The sequence below is a fragment of the Vigna unguiculata genome, chromosome 5 (genome assembly GCF_004118075.2).
Source record: "Vigna unguiculata cultivar IT97K-499-35 chromosome 5, ASM411807v1, whole genome shotgun sequence".
Taxonomy (NCBI): domain Eukaryota; kingdom Viridiplantae; phylum Streptophyta; class Magnoliopsida; order Fabales; family Fabaceae; genus Vigna; species Vigna unguiculata.
The window spans coordinates 9,785,051-9,796,035 of record NC_040283.1 but is presented as its reverse complement, the minus strand read 5'-3'; the positions used below and the strand labels follow the sequence as shown (position 1 = coordinate 9,796,035).

The 10,985-nt window shown below is 35.0% G+C and overlaps 1 protein-coding gene across 1 annotated transcript; it reads right to left on the bottom strand.

Moving 5' to 3' along the window:
* Positions 1-7,674: 7,674 nt before the first annotated feature.
* On the bottom strand, positions 7,675-9,112 carry LOC114185413 (protein DOG1-like 4). Its single transcript, XM_028073126.1, has one exon. It carries the CDS (start codon positions 9,032-9,034, stop codon positions 8,117-8,119), a length of 918 nt encoding a protein of 305 aa, XP_027928927.1. The 5' UTR covers positions 9,035-9,112; the 3' UTR covers positions 7,675-8,116.
* Positions 9,113-10,985: the final 1,873 nt, after the last annotated feature.

Below are 10,985 nucleotides of genomic sequence, written 5' to 3'. Positions count from 1 at the left end.
AGTTGCACTTAACTCCCCACTTACCATTACAGGTTTGAATTTGGCCTCTAGTAAGTCTACACTCCCACCAAATTACTTGAATTGGGATTGGATAATGGAAAGGAATATTTGTTGGGCTAAATCAAACACAAATGATGTGTTTACACATTATATTAATTGTGTTCGCTTTTTCTGCAATTTTGTTAAAAAAGTTTGCCTTTACTCCCCACATATGTATGCATAAGTCCCCATATCTGCGTCAAATATTTTTTACCGGTTTGTGTAGTTGAAAAAGCACAAAATTTAGCGAATGCAATGTTAATTGGTGTACTGGACTTCGTGATTGACTTCGTCATTGAGTTACATCATGGCCATTACTCGAATAAGGCGATTTAGGAAGAGTTTTTATTCAACGTGGAAGCAGTATTGAAAAAGTCCGACTGTACTCCCCACATAGGAGCGAGTAACTCCCCTTTTTTGTAACAGGTTTTTACTTAGGGTCCTCTGAGGCTACACTCCCACTAAATTAATTGAATTGGAATTGGGTTATGCAAACGAATATGTTTCTTAACGAATGAAATACGAATAACGTATTTACCAAATTTTAAATAAGTTTATTGGTTTGTCTTGCAGCTTTGTTCAAAAAACTTCGGTGCAACTCCCCACAAACAGCGTCCTTACTACCCACATCTGCGTGAGCTGTTTATAAAATTGTGTGCACATATTAAATCCACATACTTCACTTAATTCAAATTTAATTGGTCCATTAGACTTCGTGATTGAGTTACTTGATGGTCAATGCTCGAAAAATGCGACTTAAGAATAGTGTTAGTTCAATGTTGAAGCAGTATTGCAAAAGTTCATGTGTACTCCCCACATAGTTGTGAGTTACTCCCCGCTTTTCTATCACGTTTATAGTTGGGGTTCTGTGAGGGTACACTCCCATTAAATTAATTGAATTAGAATTGGGTTATGCATACGAATATTTTTCTTAAGTCATGAAATAAGAATAATGTATTTACCACATTTTAATTAGGTTTATTGGTTTGTCCTGCAGTTTTGTTCAAAAAAATTTGCTTCAACTCCCCACATACAGTGTCCTTACTCCCCACATCGGCGTCAGCTGTTTATACAGTTGTGTGCACATATTAAATCCACATACTTCCGTTAATTCAATTTTAATTGGTCCATTAGACCTCGTGATTGAGTTACTTGATGGTCAATGGTCGAAAAAGGCGACTTAAGAATAGTGTTTATTCAATGTTGAAGCAGTATTGCAAAAGTTCATGTGTACTCCCCACATAGTTGCGAGTTACTCCCCGCTTTTCTATCAGGTTTATACTTAGGGTCTTGTGAGGCTACTACTCCCACTTAATTATTTGAATTGGAATTGGGTTATGCATACAAATATTTTTCTTAAGTAATGAAATAAGAATAACGTATTTACCACATTTTAATTAGGTTTATTGGTTTGTCCTGCAGTTTTGTTCAAAAAAATTTGCTTCAACTCCCCACATACAGTGTCCTTACTCCCCACATCGGCGTCAGCTGTTTATACAGTTGTGTGCACATATTAAATCCACATACTTCCGTTAATTCAATTTTAATTGGTCCATTAGACCTCGTGATTGAGTTACTTGATGGTCAATGGTCGAAAAAGGCGACTTAAGAATAGTGTTTATTCAATGTTGAAGCAGTATTGCAAAAGTTCATGTGTACTCCCCACATAGTTGCGAGTTACTCCTCGCTTTTCTATCAGGTTTATACTTAGGGTCTTGTGAGGCTACTACTCCCACTTAATTATTTGAATTGGAATTGGGTTATGCATACAAATATTTTTCTTAAGTAATGAAATAAGAATAACGTATTTACCACATTTTAATTAGGTTTATTGGTTTGTCTTGCAGTTTTGTTCAAAAAACTTTGCTCAACCCACATACAGCGTCTTTACTACCCATATCGGCGTCAACTGTTTATACAGTTGTGTACGCTCGGGATGACGAATTCCTTGTCGTCGACGACTTCTTCTACGACCCGCCTCTGGTAACCCACCCAAACGGTGTCAATGACTGCAATTATCCACCACTAATCTGCAATGCTTAACTCCGATCACTCTCTCATTCTCGTTCTCGCTTTATCTCTCTTGCTCTCTATCTTTCATGCTTTCATTGATAACTATCCTCCATCCCCCCCCTCCCCGGCGAAATGGTTGCCGGAATCTCACTTTCACTAAACCACAAACTCCGACGGACTCACTTTCCCCATTTTCTCTCTTCACTTTCTCACTTCGCAACTCCCTGCCTCACTTTCCCCCTTTTCTCTCTTCACTTTCTCTCTCTAACTTACATTTAATTTCATTTTGGTTTCTCTTTCCGCTGCACATGTGAACTAACCATTTCGTAATTAAAATTTAAAAAAAATCGCTGCCACGTCACCTTTATCAAATACTTGTCAAAAACTTTTGTTGAAATATCATTATCCATGAATAAACTATTATCATTCTATCTCATAATCTAAAGGTCATGGAGATCCAAACATGAATGAAATTTCATGGATGAAAGTCTTAGCCCCGCACCCCGTAAAGAAACATAAAAGAGGAGTACCAATGCAAATATTAACATCACTAGCACCATACAAAGAGAAGAATATAAGAAAACTTTGCAATGAGACATTGAGGGTTTTAGATTATTTTTCAAATACATATTCTCTCATGCTTTATGTTTCTTGTTGTTCGCGTCCACCAGTTTTACACGTACTCTTTTTGTTATCTTTTGTTGAGAATATTACTTAATATCTTTTTTTTTTATTTAAATTAGTTTTTAGAAAATATTTCAGTTTTAGAGATATGTGTCAGTTTTAGAAATTTGTTATTATTTTAGATTAGGAGTGAGATATTCTAAATATTTTATACTTGATATTTGTTATATTTTGCTCTATATATAGAGTATATTAATAAAATACAAAAACATGTTCCTCCGTATAACATATCACATATATATCTTATATCTCTCATATTATCAAAAGCCCTAAAAATCCCAACAACTGGTATCAAGAGCCATTGTTCTTATTGCCGATAGAATGGAAGGAAATATGTCACACGTCGCTATTCCACTCTTTGATGGTGAAAGCTATGATCTATGGGCGGTAAGGATGCAAACATATCTAGAGGGGCTAGATCTATGGGAATTTGTGGAGGAAGATGATGTTCCCTTGTCTGAAAATCCCACCGCGACTCAAATGAAAGTGCATAAAGAAAAGAAAACGAGAAAGGCAAAGGCAAAATCATGCTTGTTCGCAGGTGTTTCACAAATGATTATGACCAGGATCATGACTCTAAAGTCTCCCAAAGAAATCTGGGAATACTTGAAAGCAGAATATGAAGGGAACGAGAAGATTCGAGGCATGAAAGTTTTGAACTTGATAAGGGAGTTCGAGATGCAAAGAATGAAAGAGTCGGAAACAATTAAAGAATACTCAAACAAATTGTTGGGTATTGCCAACAAGATAAAATTGTTGGGAAAGGAGTTTTCAGATTCCAGACTCGTTGAGAAAATTCTGGTGACGGTTCCGGAAAGATATGAGGCATCTATTGCTTCCTTAGAAAACACAAAAGATTTGTCTACAATTACCTTTACAGAGGTGATACATGCCTTACAAGCACAAGAACAACGAAGATTGATGAGAGAAGGTCATGAGGCGGTTGAAGGTAATTTAAATTACACGAAAGATAATGCTCTCATAGTCAAGAAAAATAGAAGGAGCAAATACAACAACACACAGGTTTTTCCATCTTGTCCCCATTGCAAGAGAAAAGGTCATCAACCCAATTGGTGTTGGTGGAGGCCAGATGTCAAATGTCACAAATGCGGTCAATTGGGACATGTGGAAAAGGTATGCAAATCTAAAGATTCTCAAGAAGATGTTCAAATTATGGAGAATAAATCAGATGAGGATAAATCAGAGGAGGATCTACTTGTTGCAACATCATGTGTCACAACCAACCAATCTTCAAAAGATTGGATTATAGATAGTGGTTGCACAAACCATATGACTCATGATAGAGAAATTTTCAAGGAGCTGAATAAATCAAATATTTCCAAGGTAAGAATTGGGAATGGAGAACAACTTGATGTGAAAGGTACAGGAACAGTTTCAATTAAAACTCATTCAGGTATCAAATTAATTTTTGATGTCTTATATGTTCCTGAGATTACCCAAAATTTGTTAAGTGTTGCTCAATTGTTAGAGAAAGGTTATAAGGTCTCCTTTGAAAATAAAGTATGTGTGATCAAAAATACTAACAACATAGAGGTATTCAAAGTCCACATGAAAGACAAAAGATTTGCGCTGGATTTTATGAAGGAGGAATTTGCTACAAATGAAGTGAGTATAAAAGAAAGATCAAAATCAGAAGATAAATATCTCTGGAAGAAAGTAGATGTCCAATTGAAGAAAGTAGATGGAGGTTCACATTTTAATATTCACAAAAGGTCCAATGCCACTCCAATGAAATCCACACCGAACAAAGAAAAAGAAGATGATGCTGATATAAGAAGATATATGAAAGATGATGCCAAATTGAAGAAAGATGTGATGCCATGGAAGAAGGAGAAAAACAAATATTGCAAGCACAAAAAGAGGAGAAAATCAAGCATGAAAAGATGGAGAATCAAATCTGAAGATATAAAATAAACAGATATTAAGCAAGGAGGAATGTTGAGAATATTACTTAATATCTTTTTTTTTTATTTAAATTAGTTTTTAGAAAATATTTCAGTTTTAGAGATGTGTCAGTTTTAGAAATTTGTTATTATTTTAGATTAGGAGTGAGATATTCTAAATATTTTATACTTGATATTTGTTATATTTTGCTCTATATATAGAGTATATCAATAAAATACAAAAACATGTTCCTCCGTGTAACATATCACATATATATCTTATATCTCTCATATTATCAAAAGCCCTAAAAATCCCAACAGGTTTATAGTCATAGTCATGGTATAGTTATGGTCATGGTCATGGCATAGTTATGGTCATGGTCATTGGGAGATTGTGGTTTCATATGGTTATATGACATAGTCTTACACATATAAGACCTTAGACACCACTTTTACACCAAAACCTTAAGGCAATGTTGTTATGAGTCTTTATTCTTATATAGTGTTTAACTTTGTCTTTTCTATCCAATGTGGGACTTTTTGACTCACACTTGGACTATTCCCAACAAAACCATATATGAAAAAATATAAACCTATCAGTGGTATCAGAGCCGATGGTTTGGAGTGACTAACCGCATAACCATAACCATGCCCTATAACCATAACCCATATATGTGAAAAAATATAATATATAAACCTATCACCTTTTTTCTGGTACCCGTTATTTCAGATATGTTGTCAAAAAGGCTGCGGCAGGCTTAACAGTGATAAAAATGGAGAATAAAATTTGACTTAGGATTGTACAAAATGGAGACGGAGTTTTGAGGGAAGTCTTTGTCCCTGACGATGACAGAATATAAAGAGTAAATTCTTTTCGGGACACAAACAAGGTAAAATTATCATGATATAATTGTCTCTGCTGTTATTTCAAGAACATGATTTCATCATTTAATACATAACTAAATGATGGTATATGTTTTTGTTGTTTACAAAACTTCTATTACCTGAGGAAGCAGTACAGCATTGGTCAATCTTGGGTTCTGTGTCCTTTTGTAACTCCGTGGTTGTAATCTTATATTTTGTCTATTAATTTACGTATTGATTATTTGTTTTAGTTGTCTCAAAAACAGGTACTTGCTGTTTCACTAGTCATGGTTTCTTGGCAACCTTTTGGTTTATCAATTGGAATCTATGATATGTCACAGGTAGTCTTAGATAGCATGCTAGTATACTTCAACAAAAGCTTTCACCACAAAAGTGCAAAAAGTAATTCTAAAGTGCATTGTGTGTGCAACAAAATCTTTGCTAGGTGCCTCATGGAGAGGAAACAGTTTGGAGTACCATTAACAGCTTCCAAAATCAGTCAACAAAAACTTGTTCAAATGCTAGGGAGCATTCAAGCAATGAATGATTCTTGTTGGTTGGCGTCTGTGCAAGTAGTATGATAGTGGTAAAATGACTCCAGGTCATGCTAGCTTGGGAAGGTATATCTGAACCACCTCAGCTCACAAAATAGAAGAAAATATCACCAAGTAAACAAAAAATTTCTGCAAGCTACTTTGTTGTGTTCTTAGTTAGGTTATAGATAACTGATAGTAAATTGTCAATCATCTTTCAGTCTTGGATTTCCCTGAGGGCAAGAGAAACAGCTGCCTCGTGGAGAGAATTGCTTGTGGTGGCAAAGGAATTTTGGCTGATTTTCTAATGGCAAAGGTTCTCATGCTTAATTTCCTGCTTGAAATTTATTTTTTGAACCTCCTATTGGATTTAGATTAAAATGGGGTAGTTTGGAAATGGGTTTTTGGCACATATATTTCTATTTCTTCACCAAAAAATTATTGAGGCTAAAGAATCAGCTTCTCTTAAAAACTAAAATGATCTTGTACACTTATTTTTTGTAAAAACTCTAACATCTAACTAATTCAAAAGCTAAGCTTTATAAGTTAATTTAATTTATAAAAAAATCAATTCATTTTATCTTCTTTAAATACTAAAGAGAAAAGAATTATCCTAACATAACCTTGAACAATGAATGTACAATAAGTGGGTTTTTTGGATGGAGACGGAAATGGAAGGCCAATTAGACATGAGGATGATCTGTTTCCTTGATTTATATTTTGTTTTACACAAATACCAAGGTCTCTAAATCATACCTCATGCTAATGGCTGCCGTTGTCCACGATGTCAGACTTCATTCATGCAAAAACTGCATCTCCATATCATGACATTTTTACACAAAGTATTCAAGTCCCTCATCACACCACAAAGAACTCTCTGATAGTCGTTGTTTTAGTTGATTTTTTAGTGAAAGCTTTACTAGCTGGTTGTCCATTATTAAACATAAACACGAGCTTGCAAAATACAATTACTACTAGACATCCTATTGGTACTTTTTTATTGGGACTGAAACTTTAATTAAGCCTAGTTCGGGTCATTCTGTTCTCAGACATGTTTTCTGCTTTTCTTAAATTTTGTAGGCATTCTCTGACTTAGAACTTATGTACACGTTCGAAGGCACATATGACATAAACACCTTGGTCACAGGCAGGGAAATTACTGGTTTTGCCAGCTTTAAGCCGGCTGCTCAAAAAAGTAGGGCTGTGAAAGTGTAAAATCTTTTCCTTTATGGATTATTATACTTAATTGGTTTATGTATTTATAATAAACTAACAATGCACAAGCATTCAATAATTATAAAAAATGTTTGTGTGGATAACAAAACAGGGTAATGAAAAATAGTTATTTTGGAATATTATTCCAGTACTCATCCACTCTTTTTTCTTTTGTTTGGGGGATCGTTATGAATAATGGGCTGCAGGATTACCTGTTCTTCACTTGGGATAGGGAGTAGATTCTGAATGTTTGAAACTTCCGCTTTTGCATCTCCAGTTTCTTAATGTTTGAAACTGCTGCTTAAGCGTTAGACATTGTCGCGCTCTTGCTGTGTGAACAAACCCCGTTTGATGGGGACAGAACCAAAAAGGTCCCCTTAGGGAGAAACCTACTTTGGTGCAATGTCAAAGTGCATGGAATATTTAAAAAGTAATTTTCGGGGTTTCACATTTTATTCAACCATGTTCATCTCTGAAAAAAAGGACTTAGTACACAAAGAAAAACAAAAAGGAAAACAAACAACCCTTAGGTTTCTACTATATTCATTTTAGGTAAATATAGCAGCAACCAATCTACAGTGCTTACCTCTGCCAGAGGTACTGATGAACATAAACTGATGCTCATAAGCTGATGCTTTAGCATCTACCTAAAGCATGCACTGCATGACCTTATTTTGTTCATCATTATTCGACGCTCATAAAAGAAACTCCAGGTAGAGAGGAACAGAATTACAGGCATACATCTATCATGATAGATGCTACAATGCTAATGCCTATGCATCTATCCCTTAACTCAAAACAGTTGCCAGAAACAGAGAAAAAGAAACCCCTTACATAAAAACCTTCAACTTGTCATTTTTTATTTCATTCTTCGTCTCCATTCTGGGCATCCTTGTCCGAACCCCAAGACCTGACCTTGATCTGAAGCTCAGCCGCAGAAGCCATGAATTTGACAATCTGACCAGGTCTCAGTATCTTCAAAATCTTCAGAGCTGTGTCTGTCCTCAGAGCATCTGCATTTGCGACCAGATTCTCCAATTTCTCTTTGAAAGTGTTGGGGACCGAACCTTGGTCTGTCACGGGGGACCCGTTGATACACAATCTGCCCTGGTTTCTGGCCATTTCCACCAGCGGGGGATCGCCCACACTCTCTTGAAGCTTGGCCAAGTCATCATTGAAAGTTCTCTCCTTCATTTTGGTCTCTTGTTTCAGCTGGCTCAACTTCTCTTTTTGGTCTTGTGTCAAGTCCCCCAAAGCTGTGTTCACAATCTGAAAAGCCACTCCAGGTTTGAACCCCCCAACCCAAAGAAAGGATTGTTCTAATGAACTAAACCATGGTGGTGAGAAAATAAGAAAAATATCGTGGTGTGCGATCTTTGATTTCTCTTCGAAGTATTGACCATAGTGGCAAATGACCCTGTCGATCAAGGGCCTTACATCTACTCTCCTCCCCTCCTGATATTGTTGATGAGCTGAGAGAAGCTCACCAAGGAAGTCATTTTGGCGCACCATCCAGCCTTGGAGAAAGGCCTCAAATGAAGCGGCATTTACATCAGCCATCTTTGTATTCAAGGGTGAGTGATACAGAGAGAGGGAGGATAATGGAGAATATATATAGTTGGCGTTGGTGGTAGTGGAGGTGCTTAAAACATGTGCTTTGACGTGATTCTTGTTAAAATGGGGTTCTTGCAATTGGTTATGGGAAGTTATTGGCTTGCTTAGGGCGGAAGCATTGCTGTGATGGTACTTAGAAGGGAAGATTAAGGGCAAAAACAGAGTCATTTGAAGCTAAACAGAGTGAGGGATATTAAGTTAAGGAAACAGATAGTAGAAAGAATAGTATTGGGACTGGTTTCGGTGATATTTGTCGCCACATGCTTGGTTTTGGAGGCAGGTGTTAATGCTAAAGAGGTGTGGTAAAACATGGTGGGGGATTTTGGTGAGTTGTGGGGTTGGTTGTTCCTGTGAAGGTGCTCAATTATGGTGAGTGTGTTGGTATTTGGGATTTGGGTTTTGGATTCATACTTGGTGTGGGATTAATCAATTGACATGGTGACACAGCAAAGGCCATGCTACCTTAAGGTGCCGTCTTAGTTTACACTATTGGTTTCATGACAAGTAAGACAGAGAAGTGCAGCAATGAAGCCAAGTAAGATAGTAAAGTGACACAGATTTTTGATCTGGCATGCTGTGAGGTGAGTACACATATTTTGCAACTACAGCACTACCTAAGTCAGAAATTTCACTTTATGAAAATAGGCAAATAGAGACTATTAAAAGCAATAGAAAGGTATGGTTACTTCTTGAAAGAGAACTACGGTTTCAAGATAAACCTAATTGTTAATAAATTAGCAAAAGGTTTACCAATATAGCTCTTGTCTTTCAAATTCACCCTTTTTTTCTGCAGGTTATTATTAAAATACAATTTAATCATAACGGACTAAATTGCATTTAATCATACATGTTTTAAACCAAAAATAATGCGAAAATAGAAGCTACTTTTACAGACTTTTTTTCTAAAGTTTATTAACATTTAGGGGTAACTTGAAACTGTCGTTCACTTTTAGTAACCAGATAAACCATTTACCATTAGATGGTAACAAGATGAATGGTCAATTTAACCTTTAAATATGTAAACTGGTGATAATTTAGTTATTGAAAGAAAGAAACAGAAATAAACGTATGATAGTCCCTAAATATGTAAATCTTGGATCTAGTCCCTAAAATTTACAATTTAATGTCAATTTGATCCTAAATAGAATACAATTCAGATACATTGGTCCATTAAATTTTATTAGCATAGATTATAAATACATCCACTTAATTTTATTTATATATATATATATTATATATATATATATATATATATATTATAATTTGGTTATATATATTGTAGATGTGAATCCTCTCACATTAAACTATAATTTCAGGTAAAAACAGTTGCCTCTTATGCATTCAATTAAGAAATCAATTTTTTCTTTCATTCAAATTCTATAACACTTCACATTTAGAACCTAGTTGGCTGTTTTCTTGTAGATGTTAGAACGGCTAATATTGTAAAGAGTAAATGGTCATTTTCTCCCTTGAATGTGTAAATTGGATAATTGAGATCAAGAACGGAAATTCTAATTTAATCCATAATCCATCAATAAATAAAAAAGCAAGAATTACATCCTGTCATGAAGTTTTTCTCGGTCCATTTTTTCATTAATGTTTAAGGACCAATTTAAAGTTGTAAAATTTAGAGACTAATTTTTTATTAAGTTATAAAGTAAAATTTAATTATAGTACTTTTCAAAACTTCGAGAAATAAATAAGAATTTTTATCAAATCATCACCGATTTACATATTGAGAAACTACAATAGTCATTTTTCATGTTCTAAAATATAATTTTACATCGTTATGACCCCATAAGTTGGCATGCATGTTAGTTCTGCATTTTGTTGATCCACAAAGTGTGTTGACATATATGTTAATGCACATCATTTAACCTGCCCTAAAGTATAATTTCACATCATTATGACTCCTACAGTTGTCATGCATGTTAGTTCTGCTTCTGCATTTTGTCAAATCAGTGTCTTTTGACATGTATGTTAATGCACATTAGTAGAACCACTTGTACTGTTTTTGATAAATACGCTTTGTTATCACAGTTTCATATTAATATCACATCACTTTTATTCAAACTTTCATTCGGATAACTTCACATTACTAGCTATTTTATTTCTGTGG

What these genes read in the sequence shown, in the direction of transcription:
- LOC114185413 (XM_028073126.1), bottom strand. Translation starts at nt 9,034, where the DNA reads ATGACTCTGTTTTTGCCCTTAATCTTCCCTTCTAAGTACCATCACAGC.